The following is a 27,072-nucleotide window of genomic DNA, read 5'->3' on the forward strand; positions in this document are numbered from 1 at the left end:
ACAGTTACAGATGTTCCCAGGGGAGAAGAGAAGGTAAAAATAGTCCTAACTGAGCGCGCTCTATACATCAAATAGCTAGTGGAGGGACAGGCAGCTGATTAGCAGTTCTGTCTTCAACATAAACACTTTGTTTTTGTCTCTGGGCTGCAAACAGCCCTGGGGGAGAGTTGCCGTTTAAATGAAACACAGTCGACTCCTTTACCTGCAAAACTGTGAACGAAGTGGCAGAAAGCAGGCTCTGACTGTCTCTTCACGCACTAACTAGGTGATACGCCTAGTTACAGACCGGCAAGGAAAAAGCCTCTTTTCTTCCAGCAGAAGTACAGTAATTTATTCCACTAATCTAATGCAGCAATGTATCAGGGACCGCTCTGAGTGAGTGGATCCGTCTCTCAATGTCTCGTTTCAGAACTCTTCTCAGAGATGAAACACGGTTGTTGTTTGAGGCCAGGGATGCTGACAGTCCTGCTGCTCCTGACGATCAATACGAGTTTGTTGAGAATCCATCATTGCTTTCACAATCACCAATCACTGGTGGCCAATCTACACTTGACAGACTGCACAATAAAAGGCAGACACACACGTACAGTACACACACACACACACAGTTTTTGGCTGCAGAGACACACAAACTCACTGAAATCAAAAGCACAAAGGGCCATCTGGCTGGTTTGCAGCGGGGCTTTTCAAGTTTCCTCGTTAGTTTTCCTGTTTGTCGTCAGAGAGACTGAAGAGCCCTCAGACGGGAAGAGGAGACGCGCGCCCAGCACGTCTCTCCTGATTGCATCGTTCAACACACACACACACACACAGCTACACACTCATACACACACACTCATACACACACACTCACTCACACACACACTCACACACAACCACACGCACACATGGACACACACACGCACTCACACACACTCGCGCAAAACACACACAGGGACACGGCCACACACACACACACATGGACACACACATGGACACCAGCACAGACATACACACACATGGACACAACCACACACACAAACCCACACACAGTCACTACCCCACACATTCTGCCTAACAGGCTTACAGGCATGCATCCATCTTCAGCCAACATGGAGAGGAGAGGCAGTACTCACCATCCTTATCAGCTCTCCGGAATATCTGTAAGACCAAGGGAGAGACGGGTTAGAGGGGTAGGCAGGGGGGGACATCATAAAGCATCTTAAAGATGTATAGCAGTGTAATAGAGGTAATCGCGGGATCATCAGAAATGCAATAAAAATGTCATGAAGCCACGGTTTTAGTGTAGGGTAAGGTCGCTGTGGATGTTTTATGGAGGCGTCAGAGCGGTGGTATTACAGAGAGAAGTACATGATGAAGCCATCAGCAGGGATCACGATCAGCTCACAGAGAACCAGGATCTTATTGTCTCCAGACCCGGAGGACAGTCAATAACGCCCAGGGGGTGAGCTGTCGGTCGGACCCAGTCACAGACCAGGCTGGGTGGAGGACTGAGCTCATAATCCACACAGCGTGCAGATACAGAAACAGCAGGCAGGCTTGAAACCCAGAGACAGACAAGAGGCCAGAATACAAGCACGACAGGGCGAAAATCAGGCAGGGGACTGAACAGGAATCGAAACACGTTTAAAACGCTGGAAAGGCTCTGGAGATAATACCAGGATCTGGCAGGGAACTGGGGACCAGACAGTGTAGATATACAGTCAGTTGGGCAACACGCAGGTGACGCTGGAGATGATACTGGAACTGTTCTGAACTGAGGAGTGTGGGCGGAGGCTGCTTTCGGACTGAAGAACAGACACGGACAGCAGAGAGGGAGGGACAGTGGAGAGAGACGGGAGGAATGTGTGTGTGTGTGTTCGGGGGAAAGAGAGAGAGAGAGAGAGAGAGAGAGAGAGAGAGAGAGAGAGAGAGAGAGAGAGAGAGAGAGAGAGAGAGAGAGAGAGAGAGAGAGAGAGAGAGAGAGTGGGGGGAGAAAGAGAGAAAGAGTGAGAGAGAGGGAGAAAAAGAAAGGGAAAGAAAGAGAGAAAGAGAGGGAGGGAGAGAGAGACAAAGAAGGAATGATCATTGCAGAGAGGGAAAGAGGAAGAGTGAGAAAAAGAGAAAGAAAGAGAGGGGAGCAAAGTAAGAGGGAGAGAGAGAGAGAGACAGAGAGAGAGAGAGATGTACCAGCGGCTGCTTCTCTGTGCAGTGGTGTGTGTGATATCCCTCTCGTCCACCTGGCTCCAGGGACAGTGAGGGAATCGTTATGGAGACCGAGGAGAAACATTCTGCTCAGTTCACCAGTCACACTGTCTCTCTCTGAGTACCGGTAGAACTGCTCTTATTGCTCCTGTGTGTGTGTGTTTGCATGTGTGTGTGAGTGTGGTGTATGTGTGAGTGTGTATGTGAGGGTGTGTGTGCATGTGAGTGGTGTGTTTGTGAGTGTGGTGTATGTGTGAGTGTGTGTCTGACGGTGTGCGAGTGTGTGTGGTGTCATAATGGTGCTGACCTAGTTTCGCTCCTTCAGATGAGAAAGCAGACTAACTCCTGAATGTTGACTTTGTGGGATGCGAACCACATCAAAGAGCCATGTAGTGGAAGGCAGCAGAGATAGGATAACTAAAGAGCTGCCTTTCCCAGCACAGACAGGACTGTGCAGCCAGCTCCAGCCTAGATGTGTCAGGAAACAGAAGGCAGGGGGAGGTATGGAGGCAGGCGGGCCAACAACAAGAAAAGAATGAAAGGTTTGAGAAAGAGAGAGGGAGGAGAGAATAGGGAAATTCTTCCTGCATCCCCTCGCCTCATTAAGAATGGATGTTCCCCAGCCAAGCTGGCAGAGTGGGGGAGGATGAGGAAGAGGTGGGGGGGGGGGGAGGAGGGGACAACTGCCAGAGTCAGGTTCAGTGGGTTACCAGCTTCTTCATCTCTCCAATGTCACCACAGACAAGACCAGATATCTGCAGTTAAGACGTCTAATAAACAACGCTATTCACAGGAAGGAGACGTCAGATAAGATCTTATGGAGGCTCTCCATGCCCCTAGGTTCAATGGATAAACGGCTGCCATGTTAAAGTTCAAACCATTCAATAGCTGAGGCTATAAATGTCACTGGCTAACACAACCTCCTGTTCCGATCTGGAAAACTGCTCTTAACTGTACTTCGCTGTTTCTCTACACAAGAATATATAGCCATGCTCCAGTCAGGCCCGCAGACAAATAGACACCATTCTAATCAAGTTATGTTTTGTACAGTGGCTGTAAACTAATTAGAATTTTCTTTAACTTCCTCCTTATTACATTCTCCCCTTAACTCGGTCCATTCTCTCGCACTCCGCCCCATCCACTAACTAGCGCGCGCACACAACAGGGAGACAGATATACGCGCGAGCACACACACAGTTAACCCCATCGGTGTTTTTTTACTGCAAATTGTTCATGCACCAGCTCTTTGCCTGTCTGAGTTTCGGTTGAAAAGTGAACAACTTTCCAATTTGCTATGGGTTACGTGTTAATTCCACCCCTGAAGTCTCCGCGGTAAAGAAGACCACAGATAGCCTTACACATATTTATGAGCCACCGATGAATATTAGTAGAGCAACTCTTTGACCTATAAATCAATACTGCTGAGCACTGTTTTCTGCAGCCTTTCCTGCGGCATAATTGCCGAGCTCATTTTAAAATCTTAATAAATTATTCAAAGGTAAGATTTCCTCTCATGATTTTGTTTGTGGATTCATAACCATCGTATAAGTTTATTACCGCACAGTATAACTTCATGTAACACATTCGGACTTTCTGATCATGGTTTCGGACATCCATCAACACACCCAAGCTGCGTCTAAAAGAAACACGCCCTGGTGTCGTTTCGACCTCATTTTGGGCATGTTCATGTTATTAGCCTGCATGTGTCCTCAGTACTCTGGGCTGTCTGTAAAGATGAACTGAATTCATTACGAATAAAGGCAGGGAACAACCGATAATTGTCCCAGCATGCTGTAACATAGAACTATCCATAAAGTTCATTTTCAAACACAAATATGAAAATACACATTTATTTTATTTTATATATATATAAATATATTAATCATGTATTATATATTTACAAGGATATGTCACTGCTTCAAAACTGGCAACATTGCGCGAACAGTAAGGGCGCACTCCGCCGAGTGCCATTCCCCTCTACAGGCTACCCGTCTCAAACTAACTCATGTTCAGTCGATCTGGGATGGCCTGCCGTAAATCTAACGGTAAGTTTGCGGTACCTACATCCAGTATGACGGAGATGCCTTTACGCGGCTCCGGTGCGAAGAACTGCTCCTGAGCCACCGCCGCCTCCTCCTTCGCGTACTCCCGGGTCGAGATGCTTTTATTGTCGCTCATCTTGGTAACTATCCAGCGGACAAGCCCGTCAATTCCACCGGGCTGAGAGCCGCTGTTTCCGGACTGTGCAGCCGTCGCTGACTCGCTGTCCTGAGCTTCGGGTTTCGGTTGATCTTTGCTGTCCTGAGCCCGGAGTTTGGCTTGTTCTTTGTTGAGCAGTTTGTGGACACCGTCCCTGCAGTAACGCGCTGCCTGCTCACACATCCTTTTGCCGTGGAGCGTTCATGCTGAGCCCTATGGGGGCTGCCTCCCCCCCTCCCCTCTTACGTCACCACCAACCCGAAAAACCCACCTCCCCTCCATCACTAACTGACACGGGTTCCTGGGGGACAAACTGTAACCCACTAGCCTACTGGAGATATTTGAATACTGAACAGCTTAGACAAGCCTGCTGGGGAACTTAACAGTCCACTAGAGATGTTTAAGACATGCTTATTGGAGCTATTTAGACTATCTTTTTGGAAATAGTCACTAGTCTACTCGAGATTGTAAAGACTGGGATACCAGAGACATTGACCCACCAACTGATTATCTGAGCCTGCTTGAGATTTTAAATAGCCTACGAGAGCGCTCACAGACGAACCTACAGCAGCTAGTCTTCGCCTAACTACTGCAGCAAGAGGATATCTTAAGATACATTTTTGGGACTTTTTAGGACATAAAAAACAAGAGGGGTCAGGCACATTACCAAGTGTTAGACTGATGTGTCCTTATGCACCAGCCAATTAGAGGCCTACTTATGACAATCCTACTTCAGGCGTTGAAAGTCTAGCTAACTAAAGACTTTGAGAAAAGTCTACCAGATGTTTTAGCCTACTGATTTAAACCAGTGTTGTTGATGTCATCAGCCTACTGGTTAAAACCAGTACAGTCAGAGCTGAATTACGAACCGTAGTTGTTTGCAAGCTCCTCATGGTATTACTGTAAGCGCTGAGTGCAGCCTATTAGAGGTACATGCTTGTGTGTGGCGCCCCCTAGCTACAGAGGGCAGGTAATGACAGCTCAGCAACTCCAGTTAACACATTTATTCTGAAAGGAGAGAATCAACTGTTCAAAACACCAAGAATTATACTGGGTATCTAAACATTTCCAGCTTGGCAAAAATATATAACTGAATTGATTTTGACACATACATTAAGAGGGGGGAAAAGGCAAATTGTTAAAAGTGAATACAAACTATTTACAGAAAAAAGAACGATAATTTAAATATGACAGTAAAACACCAGGTCAGCAATAATTCTACATCCAAGTTTAGTTGATTTTTGATATTGTAGCTCTGTCTGTGTGTGAGAGTCAGATGTGTGTGTGTGTGTGTGTGTGAGAGAGAGTGAGTGATGGATGTGTGTGAAAGAGCCAGATACGTGTGATTGTGTGTGTATGTGAGAGAAAGCTAAATGGGTCTTTGAGTGAGAGAGTCAGATGTGTATGTGTGTGAGGTGTGTGTGAGGTGTGTGTGTGTGTGTGTGTGTGTGTGTGAGAGAGAGAGACAGATGTGTGTGAGGTGTGTGTGAGAGAGACAGATGTGTGTGAGGTGTGTGTGTGTGTGAGAGAGACAGATGTGTGTGAGGTGTGTGTGTTCCCTAGCTCTTGTCCCTGGTCTGGCCCAGCTCAGGGCAGTACCCCCGCAGGTAGAACACCCAGCTGACAGCCTGGCCGTGGCCCTCGGAGCGAGGGCTGGAGATGGTGAGCTTCCCCCGGGCTCCGGTCGGGGAGCCCTCGAACATCACCAGGATGTTGTGGGTCTTCTTGGGCCGGATGGTCTCCACCCCTTTCACGGTGAAGGCTGGGTTGTCCACCTGGGGGCAGGATGGATTCCAGAGACTATGAGCGATTCTGTGGACCTGCCTCTGTGTTGGCTGACAGGGACTACAGTACTGTGTAAGAGTGTCAGGGCACCCGAGATGTCTTACTTGAATATTGTCTTCATTTTTGTCTTTGTGACGGACAAAAAGTGTAATTTTGAGAACATTTTTGTTCTGTCCTTTCACTGAATTATTTCTCCAAATAATTTTTGCTTTACTTTTTAAAAGTTTATAACTTTGTATATCCCCCCCCCCCGACACACTTTGGCACAGTCCTGTCTATAAAGAACTCGGAGATCTGCGAGCGTGTCCCTACCTGGAAGGAGAAGGCTGTGGTCTGCAGGAAGACGTTCTTGAAGGGGATGGACACGCTGGAGCCGGAGCGGATGGGGAAGGGGCCCTGGGCCCTGGGGGGGGTGCAGGTGCCGTACAGGGGGAACACGTACTCGCCCCCGAACGCTGAGGAGAGGGTGAGCGTGGCCCGCACCTCTCCCAGCCGGCTGGGCTCGAAGCACACCTCCACGCTGGCCTCGGAGCCAGCCTGGTAACCTGCAGCGGCGTGGATGTTCTTCTCTACGGTGAAGTCCTGGCAGTCCGTCTGGGACACACACACACACACATAGTATATAGTTAACACACACACACACACGTAGTTAACGCACACACACGTAGTTAACACATGCACACATAGTTAAACACACACACGTAGTTAACGCGCACACACACGTAGTTAACACACACACACACATAGTTAACACACACACACGTAGTTAACACATACACACACATAGTTAAACACACACACGTAGTTAACGCGCACACACGTAGTTAACACACACACACACATAGTTAACACACACACACATAGTTAACACATACACACACATAGTTAACACATACACACATAGTTAAACACACACACGTAGTTAACACGCACACACACGTAGTTAACACACACACACGTAGTTAACACACACACACGTAGTTAACACACACACACACATAGTTAACACACACACGTAGTTAACACACACACACACGTAGTTAACACACACACACACGTAGTTAACACACACACACACGTAGTTAACACACACACACACATAGTACAACACGCACAGGGCATCCTGGAGGCGGGGCATCCTGGATCCAGACATCCCTGCAGGAACCCACCTTCCAGCTGTACTCTGCTTTGACGCGGGAGTAGTTGGTGAAGCGGGCGGAGAGGTAGTGGGCGGCGCCCAGCGCGGCCCGGAAGAGGAGGGGCTTCTCCGGGGGGGCGGGCAGCGCCCGCAGCAGCAGCTCGTAGTTGAAGTAGCCCAGCTCGCTGTTCTGGACCACCAGGCGAGTCGAGCTCTCCCCCGCACGGAGGGGCTGGTACTCAAAAGTCAGAGTGCCCTGAGGAACGCGTGCAGACATGCAGACACTCACTACTGAGGGAGCTGTCAGCAACTGTGTGTGTGTGTGTGTACGGTATGTGTATTTGTACGTGTGTGTGTTTGCGAGCATGCAGGTGTGTGTGCAGTGTTTCCTTTAGGATTTATTTTAGCAGTGGGGGCAGGTCTGCCCCCCCCCCCCAGCCGAAACAAAGTTCTAACCCTAACCCTATATTTCGGAGCAGGTTAATGTAATAGTCTAATAGCTTTTGTAATATGGCACATATTTTCGTCCTATTTCCCCTGAAGCAATAAGGTTAGGCTACTTAAGGCATAAATGCTGCCAATGAATAATTGACTTAACAATGTAAATGGTCAGTAGCCTAGCCTTTCGATTAAGGTAGGCCACTCAAAAGCACGTGTACACTGTCTGCTTCATTTGATCTTGACATATAGGCTAAGCAATCTTTAGCAAATGATAACAATCAACCCACTATTAATGATATTATCTTAATGCAGTGTAACTACTTCAGCATAATAATGCACCTACAATACAAACGTGAGCAAGGGCAGCAATCGCTATCGAATCAACAGACACGTGCAATTTAGCTAGCAGGGGAAGAATACAAACAACAAAAATCCCCAGTCAACTTCATTGAAATTTTCAAGAACTATAGACTAATACAATCACAGGCTTAAATGAACTGACAACATAAGTTATACGACTTACAGTTCTCAAGGTCGCTCAGTGGGACGCTTGCCCGCTCTCGGTGTGAAGCGTGTGTCCGTGCTATTCCCAGACATGCACTCTAACAATCACTGCTGATAGACGGCCTTTCATACAGCCCTATTTCTGATATTGATTTTGAAAATCAACATAGAGGAAACACTGGTGCGTGTCTGATGATGTGAGAGTGTTATGATGTGTGTGTGTGTATCAGCGTGTTGAGCCGGTCCTACCTTAGCCAGGCCAGGGACAGACAGCTGTGGAGGCAGGCTGACGTCAGGGCAGCGGCACTCTGCAGTGAAGCTCAGGGTGCCAGGGAGGGGGTTGTCCAGGGTGACGGAGGCGGAGGCCGTCTGGCGGACGGGCGTGGTCATCTCCACGCTGCTCATCACGCCGGGGGGCGTGGCCCGCAGGTTCAGGAAGTAGAACAGGTACTCCCCAGACACCTCGTTGCGGAACGTCACCTGCCGACGACACAACACTCACACACGTGGCTCTGGGTCTGGGGGTGTCTGGGTGCGTATGTGACTGTGTGTGTGTGTGTATAGGTGCATGCGTGCAGGTGTGTGTGTGAGAGAGCCGACCTTAGCGTTGTACACGCCCTCCTTGTAGGTGAAGAAGGAGATCTTGTAGTCTGTTGTGGCCAGCGCAGGGACATCCACATAGTCCAGCCCCTTCAGGGTCACTGTGCTGTCCACCTTCTCAGGCTTCATGACGTCCACCAGCGCTCGGAACCTGAGGAGCAGGAGAACAGAGGCTGGGCTGGGGGACGGGAGAAGTTAGACGCACACGCATTGTGTGTGTGAGTGTGTGTGTGTGTGTGTGTACCTCTGAGGCTTGGCCAGCCAGTTGTGGACAGGCACCAGCTGGGTGTAGTGGGTCTTGCAGGGCAGCTCTTGGCTGATGGTGGACACCGCCTTGGGGGGGTCGGCCGTGCCCTGCAGCAGGTACAGCAGACCCGTCCCGTCAGGGAAGGAGAAGAACACTGACCCCTGGAGGGGAGGAGAGGGACACGGGGGAGAAGAGGGGGAGGAGGAGAGGTTAGAGTGGTAGAGGAGAGGAACAGGGGGATGAGGAGATGGGGGAAGGAGAGGAAGAGGGGGAGGAGAGGAGGAAGAAGAGAAGGATGAGAGAAAGAGATTATGACCCGGACCACAACCCAGGCGGTCTGTAGGTGGGGGTCACATGGTCGGGGGGGGGGGGTCAGGGCACCTGATGTTTCTTGCCGTCGGCGGTCATGACGAGGGGCCGGTAGATGATGTCATAGGTGCCGCTCTGGTGGGGCTCCAGGGTGAGGGAGGGCGGCCCGCTCCAGTGCTCCCCCTCGATGGCGGGCCGCAGGCTCCAGCGCTGGGCCGTCCGGTTAGACAGACTCACACTCTGGGTCTGCTGCCCACGCACCTGGCAGGAGAACGTCACCACCTGGGGAGGAACACACACACACACGCACACACGCTCAGCATCCACCTCCCCTTTCTCTCTCACACACCTGTATGTACGACACACATGATCTGATCTCACCGTGTACGAATGAGTGCATGAGAGGATGTGAATGAGTGTGAAGGACTGTGTGTGTGTGTGAATACATGTGTGTGTAAGGGACGCACATCCTTGTTGACCGGGGGGGGGATGCAGGAGCCGGCCAGGGTGAGGGTGAGGGGCGCGGAGCCCTCCACGGAGCAGGGCAGGCGGTTGTAGCGCAGCTCGGAGCTGAGCTCCAGGGGGGCAAAGGTCACCAGGAGGGACACCTCCTGCCCCCCGCTCAGGTAGCCCTCCGCTGGGGAGATGGAGAAGTCCGGGGCAAACCTCTTCACGTCCCACTGGAACCTGACACACGCATATATACACACACAGACATACAGTACACATATATATATATATATATATATATACACACACACACAGACATATACACACACACATTACAAACCCAGGAACTCCAGTACATACCTGTGCCAGTGTCAAGTTTTCCTGGCAGTGGAGGTCTGACACAGATACAGAACCAGGAAGTGGGGTTAAATCATATCATTCTATTCTAGCTATGTTCCCTGGAGACTGCTTTTAGGGGTAGAACCAAGAGATAGGACAGAAATCATCCACGCCCAGACCCAGATAAGAAGTGGTACAAAGGAAACTAATTAGAGGAAACCTACCCCTCCAGTACATGTTGTGTGTGTGTATACGTGTGTGTGTGTATGCGTACAGTACCAGTCAAAAGTTTGGACACATGGGAAAATGTGTCCAAACTTTTGATTGGTACTGTACGTGTTTGTGCTTGTATGTCCAGACCCACCTGACCCCGATGTCTCCGGTGTTGGTCATGATGATGCGTCGCGTGGCCGAGCAGCGCTGGGCGACGGCCCCGAACGGCAGGAAGTCCTGGTCCAGGCTGACCTCCACCCCCTGGCAGCAGCCCGTCAACTCCACCAGGGGGCGCAGCACGCCCAGGGACTCCGCCTGCAGCTCGACCCGGAAGGGCTCCACCCGCTGGCGGGGACAGAAGAGGATCTCGGCCACGCAGCGGCCCCCGGGAGCCAGGGTCACTTCTGCTGCTGGGCTGACTGACATCACCTAGAGGGGACCGGACGCTTAAGTGTGTGTGTGTGTGTGTGTGTGTGTGTTTAGATTGCATGTTCAGTGCTGGTGTGTATGTGTGTGCGTTGGGTGTGTATAAGTGTGTGTATGTGTCTTACCCTGTCCAGCAGGGTCTGTGTGCTGGTGGGGTGTGTGTGTGTGCGTACATACAGTATGTATATGCATACATGTGTGTGTGTGTGCACCTACCCTGGCGTCCAGCAGGGCTGGTGTGCTGGTGTGCAGCAGCAGGGTCAGGGTCAGGGCTGAGGGGCTGTTGTTCACCAAGGGGATGATCTTCCTGCTCTTCTGACCCACCAGCAGAGCACCCAGGTTCACCTGGCGCTGGCTGGGGTCAACCAGCTCCACCTGGACACACACGGCCTGTCAGACACACACACACACACACATACACACACACACACACACGCTCACATGTACACACACACCTTCATCTCTACGCCTTGTCCCAGGATTTCGACGTGCTGCTTGGTGCAGGCGTTGATGGTGAAGAGCAGCGAGTCGCGGTAGCGTCTGGCCTCGCGAGGGTAGAAGGTGATGGGCACCTGCAAGCTGCCTCCAGGGGGCAGCACCTGGGGCTGGAAACTCACCTCCAGGTAGGCTGAGGTCTGGAACTGACAGTCCAGACTGGAGCACACACACACGCACAGACACACACACATACACCCCACGCAAACATATACACACACACACATATAACTTTCCCTGACATGGCAACACACACTCCAGATAACACACTCTCCAGAGGAGAACAGAACACACACACACATTATCTGGCTAGATATGTGAACCCTCTCTAGTGATGCCCCCTCTATGGCCCTCATCCCTCTAGCTACCTGGCAGCCCTCAGCCCTCTAGCCCCCAGCCACCTAGCTACATGGCAGCCCTCAGCCCTCTAGCTACCTGGCGTCCCTCAGCCCTCTAGCTATGTGGCGACCCTCAGCCCCCAAGCTACCTGGCAGCCCTCAGCCCTCTAGCTACCCGGCAGCCCTCAGCCCTCTAGCTACCCGGCAGCCCTCAGCCCTCTAGCCCCCAGCCCCCAAGCTACCTGGCAGCCCTCAGCCCTCTAGCTACCTGGCATCCCTCAGCCCCTAGTCACCTAGTTGCCCTCAGCCCTCTAGCCCTCAGCCCCTAGCTACCTGGCGGCCCTCAGTCCTTTGTTGCTGATGCAGAGCGTGCTGGAGGGGGGCACCATGCCAGGGCAGTAGATGAAGCTCATGCCAAAGTCATGTTTGAGGTAGGAGAAGTCCAGGCCAGGGGGCACGGACGAGCCCGCCAGGGCCACGCTGAACACAGCACCGTTCGTCACCTGGGGAGGAGGAGAGGGAGCACAGACAGAGACAGGGAGGAGTTAGGAGACAAGTTAGAAGACAAGGAGGTAGGTGACAAGTTAGGAAACAGTGAGGAGTTAGGAGACAAGATTGGAGACAAGCAGTTAGGAGACAAGCAGTTAGGAGACAAGGAGTTAAGAGACACATTAGGAGCCAAGGAGTTAGGTAAAAAGTTAGGAGACAAGCTAGGAGACAGGGAGGACTTAAGAAGGGGTAGCTGGATGGAGACTGACCAGACCTCGCCCCCTGCCCTGGTCCCTACCCTGATGTTCAGTCCCACGTCCCTGAGGACACACGTCTGCAGAGGTGAGAAGGTGAGGGTGCAGCTCATCTGCTGGCCCACCTCCACAGCGGCCCTCTCTGGCTCCACATGCAGCTGCCTCCGCAGCTCAGCGCTGCCCCAGAGATCAAACTCAACCTCCAGGTTGAACCTTCCGTGGTTGGACACCAGGAACAACCAGGACGACTCGTCACGGAGCTCCACCTGAGGACACAAGCATGTGCGCACACACACACATTCAGAAACAAGTGTGTGTGTCAGTGTGTACATGCGTGTTTGTGTGTGCTTGCACGAGTGTGTGTCCGCGTGTGTGCGTGAGCCACCTCTCTGAAGTTGAGCGTGTGTGTGTGTGTGGGGGCCAGCTCAGTGAGGTCCCCCTCGGGGCCTTGCAGGACGACACAGGCACTCAGGGTGAAGCCCTCCGCCTTCACGTTCAGCCTCAGGGGCTCCACCTTCCCCCGGATCTGCAGCACCAGGTTGAAGGTCACCAGGCCCTCCTGGCTGGGCGTAAAGGACACCACCAGGGGCAGCCTGCAGACAGAGGTTCAGGGTCAGGGGTCAGGGCATTCATCTGTGTGTGGTTGTGTGGTTTTGTGTAAATATTTTGGTTGCTGTCCAAAGACCAAAACAACAAGGCCTGGTTCTCACACCTGAACAAAACACTTCTAGGCTTATAATTAGGTTTAGGAGGTTAGATTGTTAAGCATTTTTTGGGTTTATTCAAGGTTAGGGTTAGCGACAGTAGTAAACCTATCCAGACTCATAAGCACCCCCCCTCACAATATATTAAAACGTGTTGTGTGTGCGCGTCTCTGTGTGTGTGTGTTTATCTGTGTGTGTGTGTAGTGGAGCAGAGCCACCTGTGTTTAGGGGGCAGGATTCCCGTCATGGGCTGCACCAGCAGGCTGTCCTGGAAGCCCTGGGAGTGGCGAGACGTCTCCAGGATGGAGAAGGAGAACGGCTGCTCCTCCTCGTTCACCACCAGCACCGTGTGCTCCACCCTGCAGCCTGGCGGGGGGGGAGTCCCAGACAGGAGGACGTGGAATAGTGGAGCATACATGTTTGGGGTGCAGACTAGTATAAAAGTGTTGTATATAGGTTTAGGGGTGTAGTGTAATTGTCTAGCACAGTGGTTCTCAAACTTTTTACACCCCGTACCACCTCAGAATATATTTGACTCACCAAGTACCACCATTATGACTGACGTTAAAATACAGTAGCGTAAGCCTACCCTAGCTATCGTGGATGTTTGCACACTACCCGGGAACAGTCAGGTGCGCGTGCCAACATTTATTTTTGTTTCGAAACAAAAATATTATAGGGAAGGCAAAATGTATTTTAATCACATTTCAATGATATCATGGTTAAGGTATTTAAATATTTCTGAGATTCCCCCGCGTACCACTAGATGGGGGCACGCGTACCACTAGTACCATAGTTTGAGAACCACCGGTCTAGCATAGAGGTTTAGGGGGAGGGGGTGGAGGGGGGGAGGGGGGCTGACCTTGCAGAAGGTGCCCCATGTTGAGGTAGGCACAGTCCAGGTAGACCAGAGGGTCGCTGGCCGAGCCCACCAGCAGGAAGGGCACCGACAGGGACAGCTCTGGGATCAGGAAGCTCCAGAACGACTCCACCGTCTCCAGCTGCTCCGCAACAAACTCAAACCCCAACTGGAGGTGGAGGGGATGCCTGGGTTATGGTCCGACACACACACACACACCTATCCTCTCACATAAACACACTCTCTCAGACACACACACATATTCTCTCACACGTGTCCTCTCACATACACACACACTCTCTCTCAGACTCACACATATCCTCTCACATACACACACACTCTCTCTCTCAGATTCACACATATCCTCTCACACACACACACTCTCACACTCTCACACACACACACACACACATCCTCTCTCAAACACACTCACACACACCATGAGTCAACACAACCAGTAAGCCAGCGCACAGAAGGGGTCTCACCTCCACCTTCTTCCCAGGCTGGATGCTCTTCTGGGGGACGAGGCAGCGGAAGGGCAGAGGGCTGGAGTCCTCACACCTCCACTGGAAGGAGTAGGTCTTGTTGGTTGGGTTCACCACACTGAACCTTCTGGAGATGGGATGAAGAAACCACACTGTCTCACAAAACACACCACTGTTCTACCTGTCTGTCTGTCTGTCTGCCTGTCTAACTGCGCACCTGTCTCTCTGTCTAACTGCTGGTCTAACTGCACCCCAGCCTGCCTCCCTACCTGGTGACGTGGGGCCCGAGGCCGACGGAGGTGAACTGGATGGTGCGTGTGCTGGGGTGCAGGGGCTCCCTGGGAGGGGCTCCGTGTGGACCGCGCAGCTCCAGACTGCGTCTGTGGCTGCTGAGGTAGTCTGAGTCCTCCAGGTGGAAGTGGCAGTAGGGGAGGAGACTCCGACCAGCCACCTCCATGTTGGGAGCCAGTTCATCCTTCAGGTTAGGGATGCTGTCCACACGCACACATACACAGATACACACACAGATACACACACACAGATACACACACACCCACACCGGAAAAAGGAATTGCCAATGCCAATGCCTTGAATGTTTGGAGAGTTTTGTACATGTCATTTGTGTGTGTGTGTGTGTACCTGCAGACCAGCCTGGCCTGGTACTCAGCCACCTCCAGGGGGGAGAAGCGGATGAGGAGAGTGTGTGTGTCCCCAGGCCGGATGGTGCCAGAGCTGGGCTCCACTGAGAAGGGAGGCAGCTCTGGGTCTCCGAGCAGCAGGGCCGACACGCTGCCCAGCGCGCTGGCCGGACGCAGAGCTGACACGCTGCTCCGGCCGGAGCCTGGGGTCACGCCTGGGTTCACACCTGACACACACACACACACACTTGAGATGATGGTGACATTGTGGCCACATGACTGTATGAAACGATAAGTCTTCTGGGCAAAAAAGTTTTTTTCAGCCCAGTGGAGCTGAGCGGAGGGAAGTGAGAACTACAATTCCCATCGACCCATGTGTGCCCATCATCCTCTACAGCAGTGGTTCCCAACCCTGGTTCTCAGAGAACACCTGTCCTGCATGTTTTAGATGTTTCCCTGCTCCAACAAACCTGATTCAAATGAATGGGTCGTTGTCCAGCTCTGCAGAAGCCTGCTTATGACCATTCATTTGAATCAGGGTTTCTTTTTTTACAGCAATAAATATCGTACCGTGGACTCTATATCGAGGTATTATTGTACCGTGAGATTTTGATATTGTTACATCCCTAGTTGCTATGAAGCTCAGCAGAAGCCTGATAACGACCCCTTCATCTGAACCAGGTGTGTTGGAAGAGGGAAACATATACAACATACAGTAACATAACAGACACCCAGGACCAGGATAGAGAGAGGCTGATAGAACTGTAGAGAACTGTATGAAGATGATCAACATGAAACCCATCTACTAAAGATCAGAACAGATGAGTTTGTCTTCCTTGTAGGATTATGGTGTGACAGGGCTGTGTTACCTTGGTGATGAAAGCCCATAGTCTTTCCAGATCTGTCCATGAGGACCTGCCAGGAGAACTCCAGCTCAACAGAACCCTGGTTCTCCATCGGGAGTCTGGGAAAGAGATGGACACAGATGAAAAAATGACACAACTATACACCACACTAGGGTATTAAACCGTGTGACTGGTAACCGACAACACGAACATTAACGATTAATACTAGCGGTTAAACAGAGTTGCCAATTTAGCGACTTTGTGACTTTCCGCTACTTTGGCAATCTCCGTTTTTGTTGTTGAGCAGCAGCAAAATAACTGTTATTGTACTTCTGAGTTGTTATAGCCGCCAATCATGATTACTGTAGTACTGTAGTACTGTAGCCCAAGCACAGGGCAATACGCTCTTGAATGTGTTTTCGTTTTGGTTATTAGTTTTTGAATGGCTGATGTTTATGCTGCTATTTAAAAAATCAACCCCTTGTGAAAATAAAAATATATACCGTCTATTTGTATTTTATTTTCAAATGGGTCACAGATACTCAAAGACAATCTGGTCAGTTAATGGTCGTTAACAAGCGTTGGTTAACGGTCAGAAAAAAACGAACAAAAAATGAGCATCCCTACGCCACACCGCATTACACACTCACATCACACCACACCACACACAACACTTACATATACACTACACCGCACCATACACGGTCTCTCTGGTACTCACTGGAATACCCGGGTTTGGTAGAGCAGAGTGTCTCTGAAGCGGATGGGCTCCGTGCTGCAGGAGAACTTGGCGTAGTCACACACAGCACTGACACACAGTTCCAGATCCCTCTGGGAGTTCTCCACTACAGAGCAGCACGGCTCTGGGTCTGTCTCAACCACCTGCACACACACACACCACACACACCATACCACACACACACACACACATATACCACGCACACACACACCAGACCACACACACACACACACACACACAGCTACATAGTGAGCTAACCAATGTTGAATCGTCCACAAAATAAATACAATTCCATGTCATACAACGTCTGTGTGTGCGCATGTGTGAGAGAAAGAGAGAGTGTTTATGTGCACAGTACATGCGTGGCAGCGTGCACGAGCATTCACCTTCTTCTTGGCAGGCTGCCTCTGCCCCGCCTCCCTGCCGGCGTCCAGCCAGTGGACGGTGCGCCGCCGGTCGTCCCAGTCCGCCACCTGCTCCACGGGCTGCTGGAACTCCAACCTGCTTAGCGAGCACCTCGCCAGCGCCCGACTCAGCTGCAGGGGCTGCTGGGAGCACAGGGTGACGGTGACGTCCTTGGAGCAGCCGGCGTGGAGGTGGCCCACGCCGGGGGAGAAGCTGAGCTGGGCCGGCTCGCTGGGCCAGGAGAAGCGCACCACGTGGCTGGAGCTCAGGTTGGACATGGTGAAGCTCTGCTGGTAGGAGCGGCCCACGTGGCAGTCGCCAAACTGCAGCACCTGCTGGCACCCTGAACACACACACACACACTTCAGAACCTGCTGGCACCCTGAACACACACACACACTTCAGAACCTGCTGGCACCCTGAACACACACACACACTTCAGAACCTGCTGGCACCCTGAACACACACACACACTGCAGAACCTGGAGGCACCCTGAACACACACAGCTACCCCATAACACTGCTGACTCTCCATCGGGGCGACAATGTGACTAACCATTCACAACTAACCAACTAGGAGAGGTTACGTAATCAGTCCCGTCTCACCATTGGCTGCTTCCTCGTCCTGTAGGGCTAGGTTGCTGATGTTGGTGAGGGTGATGTCGTCGCGGTAACCCTCCGCCTGAAGGCAGATGAGAGTGTCTTCGAACGGGTTGTCCTCCACCTGCAGACTGATGCTAGCGGTCACCTGGAGGGGCTGGGCAGGGATGAAGCCCACCTCAAACTCGGCCTGCTGCCCTACCCCCAGCCTCAGGGAGGCGCTGTGGGCCACCGCGCCCTCTGGAACACACAGGACAGAGTTAGCTACCATGGAGGAAAACCTGAGAATAGAGGCTGCAGTCTAGTCCGATACAGCCATAGAAGAGTACTGCAGTCTCAGAAGGTGACAAGGTGTGTGTGTGTGAGGGTCGTACCTGTGCCTGCGGGGCCCTCTAGGCGTGAGGAGGAGAAGGTGCAGCCAGGCGTGTTAGGAGTAGCCCTGAGCGTAAACACACCCATCTTATCCAGAAGATCCATGTGTACCTACACACCCACACACACAGTTTGTCATCAGTTCATCTATAATAAGATCCATAATAATATACTTTTCAATAGATAGGGTTAGGGTTTCCAGCCGCAGAGTTGTGTGGTGTGTGTGAGGTCAGGGGTCACCTGTGCGGGTATGTTGCTGTCGTTGTTCAGCAGCAGAGTCTGGGAGGGTGTGTGTGTGCCCAGAAGGTGTCTGAACTGCAGCAGGGGTTCTCCTCGGCTGGTCCTGAGGGCCGGACGCACCACCGTCACGCTGGGCAGGTTCCCCTCGCCGGCCAGGTCAAACACCAAGGGTCTGGACTTAGCCATGGGCAACAGGCTGCAACACACACACACACACACAGTCACACACTGTGTATCACAATGTTATAAAGGTCCTAAAGAGCCCCATAGGAACAAAAAGGTAGGTACAGCAAATGGGAAGTGTGCGTACACACACACAACACATACACCCCGAGACACATACATATACACCCCCCACACACACACACACACACCCCCCACACACCACACACACACGCACCTGGTAGCTCCTTCTAGAGAGGCCTCAAAGACAGCCTGGTAGGTCTGCATGGACTGGGGGGCAAAGGTCACCACAGCAAAGATGTGGGAGTGGCTAGGGATGCACACCTTGGTCGGAGCCACCTCAAACACCTCCACATTGCGCATGGGCACCTGAAACAACCAATCAGATGCTTTCGTTTACAGGTGAGACAGCTCCCTTGGATGAGAGATGAGGAGTCAGATGAGGGGTCAGATTAACGCTCAGATTAGAGATGAGGGCTCAGATTAGGGATGAGGGCTCAGATTAGGGATGAGGACTCAGATTAGGGATGAGTGCTAAACCTACTAATGATTCTTAGTAAGGACTGGAGCCTACCTTGGTGCTGACAGACCTGACGGCCAAGCTGAGCTCGCAGGGCACCTTGCCCATGTTGGTGAGGCGGAAGCGGGCCGTGGCCGGCTGGCCGACCAGGACGTTGTTGAAGACGAACCTGTTCTCGTCCAGGATGTAGACGCCGTCCGCGTGGCAGAACGGCTCGCACTGCAGCAGGCTGGCGGTGGGACACAGGCGGTGCTCCTCAAAGATGGACGCCATGTCCTTACAGTTGATACCTGCTCACATGACACCATGTCCTTACAGTTGATACCTGCTCACATGACACCATGTCCTTACAGTTGATACCTGCTCACATGACACCGTGTCCTTACAGTTGACACTTGCTCACATGACACCGTGTCCTTACAGTTGACACTTGCTCACATGACACCGTGTCCTTACAGTTGACACTTGCTCACATGACACCAGACAGACTTTCAGGTGGGCCCTGATAGGCTAGGCATGTGTAAGTAGAAAGACAGGCAGACAGATAGTCAGTTTGAAAGACAGACAGCCAGGCAGGCAATCAGGCAGACAGACAGGCAGGCAAATAGGCAGACAGACAGGCAGGCAGGCAGGCAAACAGGCAGACAGACAGGCAGGCAGGCAGGCAGACGGGCAAACAGGCAGACAGACAGGCAGGTAGGCAAACAGACAGACAGTCCCACCTGTCATGCAGATCTCAGCCACCAGGCGGTAGGGGATGCCTCCAGGGTGGTCAGCAGGGTCTCGGTCGCTGATGTCGACAGCCAGACACTCCTGCCAGCGCCCGGCCTGCTCTGCCAGGCAGTCCACTGTCACCACCTGCTGGCCCCCGGGGGCCAGGGTCCCGAAGCCAGGGGCCACCGTGAATACCCCCACGGTCAGCCTGGCCTGGGGGGAGAGGGAGGAGAGTAGTGCAGCTCAGTGGTTAGAGCATTTGACGGCAGATCTAGAGGTTGACGGTCAAAATAGGAAAATGAAACATGAATATGCTCCTAGTCAGAGGTGAAAAGAAGATGCAGTTTTTTGAGTTTGTTGTTGCTGCTGTCTCACCTGCATGGTCACGGTCATGTCTTTCTGGACGGAGTCAGTGCGCCTCACTTTGTTACTGGTGGGAGGCTTGGCTGAGTGGCTCTCTCTGGACGATCTCTTGGTCACAATGCTGAGCGGAGGAAAGGAGCGGGGAAGGAAGGGGGAGGAGAGGACATTACAGACGGCGGAGGAGAAGAGGGGAGCGCATGACTGGGACAGAACTAAGAGAGAAGAGAAAGAGGGAGACATGAGGATGGACAGAGAGAGAGAGACAGAGAGACAGAATGAGACAGAGAGACAGACTGTGAGAGAGACAGTGAGAGAGAGAGAGAGAGAGAGAGAGAGAGAGAGAGAGAGAGAGAGAGAGAGAGAGAGAGAGAAAGACAGAGAGAGAGACACAGTGAGAGTGAGAGAGACAGTGGGAGAGAACGTGAGAGAGAGAGAGAGAGAGAGAGAGAGAGAGAGAGAGAGAACGTGAGAGAGAGAGAGAGAGAGAGAGAGAGAGAGACAGACAGAGAGAGAGAAACAGTGAGAGTGAGAGAGACAGTGAGAGAGACGTGAGAGAGAGAGAGACAGTGAGAGAGAGAGAGAGAGAGAGAGAGAGAGAGAGAGAGAGAGAGAGAGAGAGAGAGAGAGAGAGATTTGACGCCGTGACTCTACCCTCTCCTCTGAGAATGAACAGGGAGGTCCTTGGACATCCTGCTGATGCTGAAGCGGATCTCAAAGTCTCCCTTGTTCTCGATGGTGAAGCTCTGGGTCTTCTTACAGCCGTAGATCAAGGGGCCGAAGTTGATGTCGTTGGAGGGCAGGATGCTGTACTTGGAGAACAGGGACTGGACCGACACCTTGATAGGGATGATGGCGATGGTCTCGCCTCCCTCTCCAAGGTTGGGCTCAATCACCTACAACACCACACACACACACACTTTAACCACACACATTCGGACAGCAAGCCTCAAAGCACCCACAGTGTTTGCCAGAGGTGTAGTGTTGTGATTGGAGACTTGGTAGTGACCTGGCAGCGTAGGATTGGCTGCTCTTTAATGGAAACTTCCTTGTTGTGCCTGAAGACTAGCTGGATGCAGGTGGGCCTGTCGGCAGGGTAGAGGGGGCCCTTCAGGGGGGAGATGGTGAAGATCTGGTTCAGATCTGGCTGGGAGGGGTAGGTGGACTCCAGCATGAACCTCACAGGAGAACGGAGGCGAGTTTAAAGTTAAACACGGGCCCAACCTCGAGTCAAATTCACAAAACACAACACAGAAGAGACGGAGAAAGAGCATGTGCATGCGTGTGTGTGTCTGTGTGTAATGTGTGTAATGTGTGTGTAATGTGTGTGAGTGGGGGGTGTTACAGATACTCACTTGAATGCAATCTCGTATTTGCCTTTGTTCTTCAGGTTCACAGACAGCTTGACCTCCTCCGACACCTTAAGGGTCCCAAAGTCCAGCCCGCCGTCTGCCCCTAGGGTACACAGCGAGGGAATGACGTGTGCCTGAGGAGACACGTGTGTGTGTGTGTGTGTGTGTGTGTGGACGTACGTAGTACCTTTGGGAAAGGTGATGTCCAACGCTACGTCGTACGCTTCTGCGATGATCTGGATGTTCTCTGTGTGGACGATACCCAAAATGTTCTCTACATCTGACACCTAGCACACACACACACACACACACACACACACACACAGACATGAAGTATGGCTCCTAGTCCTGCCTCACTTTGCTGGCCCAGTTCCAGGCCCGCCCCCACCCTAGCCCCCAGGCCCTCACCTCCAGGCGGATGGCCCTCTTGAGGTTGATGGGCTTCAGGGCTCTGAAGTGCATCTGCAAGCTGAACTCCGACTGGGGCAGGATGATGCCCTGGTCCTGGGACACGCTGAACTCGTCCCCCAGCACCTCCAGGCCGCTCAGACGCCAGGCGGCTGGCAGGGCTGTGTGGTTCCGCAGGACCAGGCTGCGAGTGTCCTTACTAAGGGGGAGGAGCGGAGGGTGGGGGGGAGAAAGGGGGAGAAGAAAGTGGAGAGTGGAAAAAACTGTTTCGTAAAACTCTCGGAATTTTATTTGGTCCGGCGTCTTCTTCCGAACTCTAACCTCAAAATCCATGAACCTGGCCCTAACCCTGACCTCTGACCCCCCTGACCCTGTCCAGAGCCCAGACCTGTGCACCAGGATCTTGTCGAAGTGCAGCTGTTTGCGCTCCAGCTCCAGCTCGGGGCGGACGCCATGGCAGGAGAGGCGGAACAGGACGGGCTCTGGGTTCTCCTTGACCAGACACAGAAGGGAGTCCTCCACCTGGCCCGGGCTGGTGGGATACGCCCACACCGTCAGATCCTGGGGGAGGGAGGGGGGAGAGGGGGGGGAGAGGGGGGTGGGGCTTTATCAGGTTAGGGGTTGAGTGTGATGGTGGGGGTGGGATGTGGGGTCGGTGTGTGTGTGTGTGTGTGGTGTGTGCAGGTGTGTGAGGTGGTGTGTGTAGGTGTGTGAGTAGGTGTGTGTGTGCAGACCTGCTTCTCGTTGGGTCTGACGGTCATCACCGGGGGGTCCAGCAGGAAGGTGGACGCCTTGGTGTCGTGCTGGAAGCAGAAGTGGACCTCGGCCTCCAGAGGAGAGGTGTTGTGGATCACCAGCCTCTCCATGTTCTCTGGATACTTCCTCTCCTTGTACCTGTCCTCACACACACACACACACACACATATACACACACACAGGGTGAAGGTTGAGGGGTAAAGATGGAAGGCTGAAGGTTGAGGGCTGAGGGGAGATGGTTGAGGAGTGACGGGGTGGAGGGAGAGGGGTGAGGTTGGAGAAGAGAGAGAGATCAGGGTGGAGGGGGAGGGTGAGGTAGGAGAACAGAGAGAGATCAGGGTGGAGGGGGAGGGTGAGGTAGGAGAACAGAGAGAGATCAGGGTGGAGGGGGAGGGGTGAGGTTGGAGAACAGAGAGAGAACAGGGTGGAGGGGGAGGTTTGTAGGGTACCTGTCTCTGGTCTTGCCACAGAGCAGAGGACCAAACTCATAATGACCGGAACGAACAACGTAGGTCTTCTGCAGCCCCTCCTCCTGGTGTGTGACCCTCTTACAGTTGGCAAACACCGTCCTGGAACACACACTCAATCAGCCTCATCCAGGACATGCAGTGTCCCGTGTGTGTGTGTGTGTGTGTGTGTGTGTGTGTGTGTGTGTGTGTGAGAGGCTGGTGTACAAGGCTGTACTGACTTGTACTCGTGGCTGATGGAGGGGTACGCACACACGCCCCGACAGTTGACCTGGTAGCGTCTCCTGGTGCCGAGCAGCTCAAAGTTGAGCGTCTGGTCGAACTGTCCAGGCGTGGTCGAGTGGAACCAGATCTTCAGCGCCACCTCCCCATTGGCTGGCACGACCCAGCGGAATGTGGAGAGCCTGCCAAACACACGTCCAGTCACCCACCCAGAGGTCAGACAGTGACACCTAGAGGTGAGACTGTAACACCTCGCGCTCAGACTGAGACAGACTGGGATGTGTGTGTGTGTATATGTGTGTATATGTGTGTGTGTGTGATGCCCACACCCCTGGGGCTGCTCCTGCTGGGTGCCTCCAGATCGACTGCTCTGCTCGTTCTCTGAGAGAGGGGTGACGGCGCTGGAGGGGGGCGAGCGAGACTCGCCCGTCCGGCCCCCCTTCTTAGCCGTGGGCTTCTTCTTGTCCTTCACACTCTCCTTGGAGACCTCCGCCTTCTTCCCTCTGCCCTTGGTAGGGGTCACCCCCTCATCCTGGATAACACACACATAAACACACACACACACATTCACCCACACATTTACATCATCTATACGGTCATTTTTCAACACGTGGAAATGTGGAAGGTTTAAATGTGCCTGTGAGTGCCAGTTTCTGCAGTCTGGTGGACAGAGCGTGTGTATAAGTGTGTGTTTCGTGGTGGGTGTATCTGTGTGTATGTCTAGTGGTGTGTCAATCTATGGTGTGGTGTGTATATACGTGGGCATGTTCACTGGGACCGTGCTTCTTGTACCTTGGGCGGAGCGAGGGAGCCCGGAGCCTCTGTGTCCAGGTCAGGGTCTTTCCTGTCGGGGTCCAGGGGGTCGTCGGGGGAGGTGGGCGTCAGGAAGGTGAAGCAGGAGCAGGGGGCGCTGGGGTCTCCCCTGCTCACGGGGTAGGGCACCACCGAGAAGATGGTGGCTGGGGGGATGGGGGGGCCGCTGGGGCCCAAGCCCAGACCGTCCAACACCTGGGAGACGAGAGGTGGAGAAGATGGCAGGGCAGAGGGTGGATGCAGTGAGCACAGAGACAAGTACATGTGTTGAATCAGGCCTGTTGGAGCAGGGAAACATATAAAGCATACAGGACAGGGGACCCTTAGGACCAGGATTGAACACCCCTGCCCTAATGAGTCAGAGAGAGGAGAGAGAGGAGAGAGAGAGAGAGAGAGAGAGAGAGAGAGAGAGAGAGAGAGAGAGAGAGAGAGAGAGAGAGAGAGAGAGAGAGAGAGAGAGAGAGAGAGAGAGAAGGTTCTGGACCTGTTCCACGGAGGGCAGCCGGAGGCTGCTGAGAAGCTGAGCGACGCCGGGCTGCTCTGGGTCGCTCACAGACAGCAGGAGGTGGGGGATGGCCTCGAAGGGGACCGGGTCCCTGTCCCCCCCCGCCTCGCTGCCCTCCCCGGGCAGGGTGGCCTGACTGGGCACCGGGGACAACAGTTTGGCGTCCACAACGTCGGCCTTCTGCTTCTCCTTCTCCTGGCGCTCCCTCTCCTTCTCCACCTTCTCCTTCTCGCGCTCCTTCTTGGACTTCTTGCCGGAGGGCGGCTGTCTCTCGGGGGCGGGTTCCTCCGTGTCGGGGGCCGCCTCCTCGGGGAGGAAGGGCAGGGCCAGCAGGCCCTGGGCGCGGTCCCAGTACTGCAGGATGTGCAGCAGGTGGGGCTGGCTCTGCTCGTACACACGGAACCTGGCCTGCAGGCCGTGGGGCTCTTCACTAGACTGCAGGGAGGAGCCATGTCAGCATCACACGGCAACATGCAGTACTACTACAGCACTCCAATAGTATGTGTGTGTGTTCTGTGTGTGTGTGTGTGTATGCATGAGTGTGTGTATGTGTATGTATGTGTGTGTGTATGTGAGTGAGTATGCATGAGTGTGTGTGTGAGTGTGTATGCATGAGTGTGTGTGTGTGTCTGTGTGTATGTGAATGAGTATGCATGAGTGTGTGTGAGTGTGTATGCATGAGTGTGTGTGTGTGTGTGTGTGTATGTGAGTGAGTATGCATGAGTGTGTGACCTACAGGTTCTGCCTCAGGGTCGTCTCCAGGCAGTGGGGACTCCTCCAGCCCTCCTGGCTTCCCCTCTCTGGGCCTCCTCTTCTTCTGCGCCTCCTCTCCCTCTCTGCTGCCCTCCAGAGGGGACTCTTTGCACTCCTTCCCTTCCGCGCAGGAAGACATCTTCTTCATGTCCTTCACAGGGTGGTCCAGCTTGGTGTCTGAGCGCAGAGCAGTGGCCGACTACAACAGACCAGAGAGACAGACTGACTGACTGTGTTTGGGTGAGAATTGCATTAAGGTTAGATGTTAGGGGTTAGGGACTTGACTGACTGACTGACTGATTGGCTGGCTGGCTGACTGAAACATGGACTGACTGACTGGCTGAGTGTGTGTGTGTTGTATGTTGTGTGTTATGGCTGAGTGTGAGTGTGTGTGTGTGTGTGTGTGTGTGTGTGTGGGTGGGTGTCAGACCTGCTTCCCTCCCAGCTGGCTCTTCTTCCCAGAGGAGTCTGTGTCTTTAGGAGGCTCCTTCTTGCCTTTCTTGTTCTTCCTCTTCATCTCCTCCTCCTCTCTCAGTCTCTCCATCTCCTCCTGGTGCCTCCTCTCATCCTGCTCCCAGTCCGCCCGCTCCTGTTCCCTGCACACCACCACGGTGGATTTACAGCTTAATATTCATGCTGGACTGTGTCTGTGTGTGTGTCTGTGTGTGTGTGTGAGAGTGTGTGTGTGTGTGTGTGTGTGTGAGTGATTGATTGAGTGGGTGTCTCTGTGAGTGTGTGTGTGTGTGTCTACGTGAGTGTGAGTGTGTGGGTGCGTGTGTGTTTTGTGTGAGTGTGTGTGTTCGGTGGGAGAGTGTGTGTGTGTGTGTGTGTGTGAGGTACCTCCGTCTGCGTTCCCTCAGGGCTGCCAGCTGTCTGAGGTGGATGCGCTCCTTCTCCTGCTCTGGCAGAGCGTCGTACTCCTCCTCGTCCATCTCCTGCAGGTGCTGCTTCTCCCTGTCAGCCTGCTCCCTCTGACCAGCCTCTGCACACACACACACACATACACACACACACACACTCATTTACTTCCATTCAAAGTTGTGTTCTCCCTAACCCCTAACCCTTAATGTAATTCTAAACCTTCACTGTCAACTTGTTAAAGTGTCAAGACCACATCTGTCTAGATCTGGGTTCGAGTGTGTGTGTGTGTGCTTGTGAGTGTGTGTGTGTTTATGAGTGTGTGTTACCCTCTGCGTCTCTCTGGGCCCTCTCCCTGGCTCTGAAGGCAGGGTAGGAGTTGTGCAGGTCCACCAGGTAGATGTGCTGCCGGTTGTTGAAGGCCTTCAGGACCACCTGCAGGGTGCTGCTCAGCGATCGACCATACGCCGTCTCCAAGCCGTCAATCACAACGCCACGGTGACAGTCGCTCAGCTGGTCGCCAGGACAACACAGCTCAGGAAACAGAATGTTTTTGGGTGTAGTATGGTGTCTGCGTGTGTCTTTGCTGGTGTTTTTGTGTCTGTGCCAGTGTGTGTGTCTGTGTTTGTGTGAGTGTTCCAGTGTTTGTGTGTGTGTGTGTGTGTCACCTGTAGTCTCTCTGCCAGGATGTCCTCCAGTATGTGTTCAGGGAGGCAGCAGCTCACCAGCCCCAGCTCTGCCAGCTGACTCTCACTGGCACTGAGCTGACGCTGCCCAGCCTGCACACACACACACACAAATACAGACAATTACTAATTGTTAAAGCTCCATCTACAATGCCCTGTGATACTGCAGCGTGTGTG

General features: G+C 52.9%; 2 protein-coding genes across 5 annotated transcripts in view; both read right to left on the reverse strand.

Moving 5' to 3' along the window:
* The window catches only part of necab2 (N-terminal EF-hand calcium binding protein 2), a 29,418-nt gene extending 24,818 nt beyond the window's left edge, over positions 1-4,600 (reverse strand). For all 4 annotated transcript variants that reach the window (XM_062461412.1, XM_062461410.1, XM_062461411.1 and 1 more), the window contains exons 1-2: positions 4,249-4,600; positions 1,116-1,140 (exon numbers count right to left, since the gene is read on the reverse strand). In XM_062461412.1, the coding sequence (XP_062317396.1) occupies positions 1,116-1,140; positions 4,249-4,566 (343 nt within the window). In that variant the 5' untranslated portion in view covers positions 4,567-4,600. The remainder of the gene's footprint in view (positions 1-1,115; positions 1,141-4,248) is intronic.
* A 1,287-nt stretch (positions 4,601-5,887) lies between these two features.
* The window catches only part of hydin (HYDIN axonemal central pair apparatus protein), a 40,516-nt gene continuing 19,331 nt past the window's right edge, over positions 5,888-27,072 (reverse strand). The window contains exons 40-85 of the mRNA XM_062460777.1: positions 26,878-26,988; positions 26,539-26,722; positions 26,192-26,333; positions 25,782-25,947; positions 25,335-25,550; positions 24,578-25,033; positions 24,073-24,288; positions 23,610-23,812; positions 23,280-23,462; positions 23,041-23,160; positions 22,570-22,729; positions 22,224-22,396; positions 21,836-22,034; positions 21,615-21,714; positions 21,431-21,530; positions 21,085-21,253; positions 20,730-20,971; positions 20,091-20,199; positions 19,724-19,928; positions 19,056-19,291; positions 18,699-18,850; positions 18,299-18,494; positions 18,061-18,169; positions 17,693-17,926; positions 17,068-17,429; positions 16,664-16,824; positions 15,967-16,061; positions 15,099-15,312; positions 14,729-14,950; positions 14,460-14,586; positions 13,978-14,143; positions 13,334-13,481; positions 12,797-13,004; positions 12,456-12,677; positions 12,002-12,171; positions 11,291-11,489; positions 11,052-11,210; positions 10,561-10,838; positions 9,875-10,094; positions 9,480-9,689; positions 9,096-9,259; positions 8,852-9,002; positions 8,501-8,731; positions 7,338-7,562; positions 6,481-6,762; positions 5,888-6,158 (exon numbers count right to left, since the gene is read on the reverse strand). Of these exons, the coding sequence (XP_062316761.1) occupies positions 5,943-6,158; positions 6,481-6,762; positions 7,338-7,562; positions 8,501-8,731; positions 8,852-9,002; positions 9,096-9,259; positions 9,480-9,689; positions 9,875-10,094; positions 10,561-10,838; positions 11,052-11,210; positions 11,291-11,489; positions 12,002-12,171; positions 12,456-12,677; positions 12,797-13,004; positions 13,334-13,481; positions 13,978-14,143; positions 14,460-14,586; positions 14,729-14,950; positions 15,099-15,312; positions 15,967-16,061; positions 16,664-16,824; positions 17,068-17,429; positions 17,693-17,926; positions 18,061-18,169; positions 18,299-18,494; positions 18,699-18,850; positions 19,056-19,291; positions 19,724-19,928; positions 20,091-20,199; positions 20,730-20,971; positions 21,085-21,253; positions 21,431-21,530; positions 21,615-21,714; positions 21,836-22,034; positions 22,224-22,396; positions 22,570-22,729; positions 23,041-23,160; positions 23,280-23,462; positions 23,610-23,812; positions 24,073-24,288; positions 24,578-25,033; positions 25,335-25,550; positions 25,782-25,947; positions 26,192-26,333; positions 26,539-26,722; positions 26,878-26,988 (8,811 nt within the window). The 3' untranslated portion in view covers positions 5,888-5,942. The remainder of the gene's footprint in view (positions 6,159-6,480; positions 6,763-7,337; positions 7,563-8,500; positions 8,732-8,851; positions 9,003-9,095; positions 9,260-9,479; positions 9,690-9,874; positions 10,095-10,560; positions 10,839-11,051; positions 11,211-11,290; positions 11,490-12,001; positions 12,172-12,455; positions 12,678-12,796; positions 13,005-13,333; positions 13,482-13,977; positions 14,144-14,459; positions 14,587-14,728; positions 14,951-15,098; positions 15,313-15,966; positions 16,062-16,663; positions 16,825-17,067; positions 17,430-17,692; positions 17,927-18,060; positions 18,170-18,298; positions 18,495-18,698; positions 18,851-19,055; positions 19,292-19,723; positions 19,929-20,090; positions 20,200-20,729; positions 20,972-21,084; positions 21,254-21,430; positions 21,531-21,614; positions 21,715-21,835; positions 22,035-22,223; positions 22,397-22,569; positions 22,730-23,040; positions 23,161-23,279; positions 23,463-23,609; positions 23,813-24,072; positions 24,289-24,577; positions 25,034-25,334; positions 25,551-25,781; positions 25,948-26,191; positions 26,334-26,538; positions 26,723-26,877; positions 26,989-27,072) is intronic.

Source organism: Osmerus eperlanus, chromosome 5, assembly GCF_963692335.1.
Source record: "Osmerus eperlanus chromosome 5, fOsmEpe2.1, whole genome shotgun sequence".
Classification (NCBI taxonomy): Eukaryota; Metazoa; Chordata; class Actinopteri; order Osmeriformes; family Osmeridae; genus Osmerus; species Osmerus eperlanus.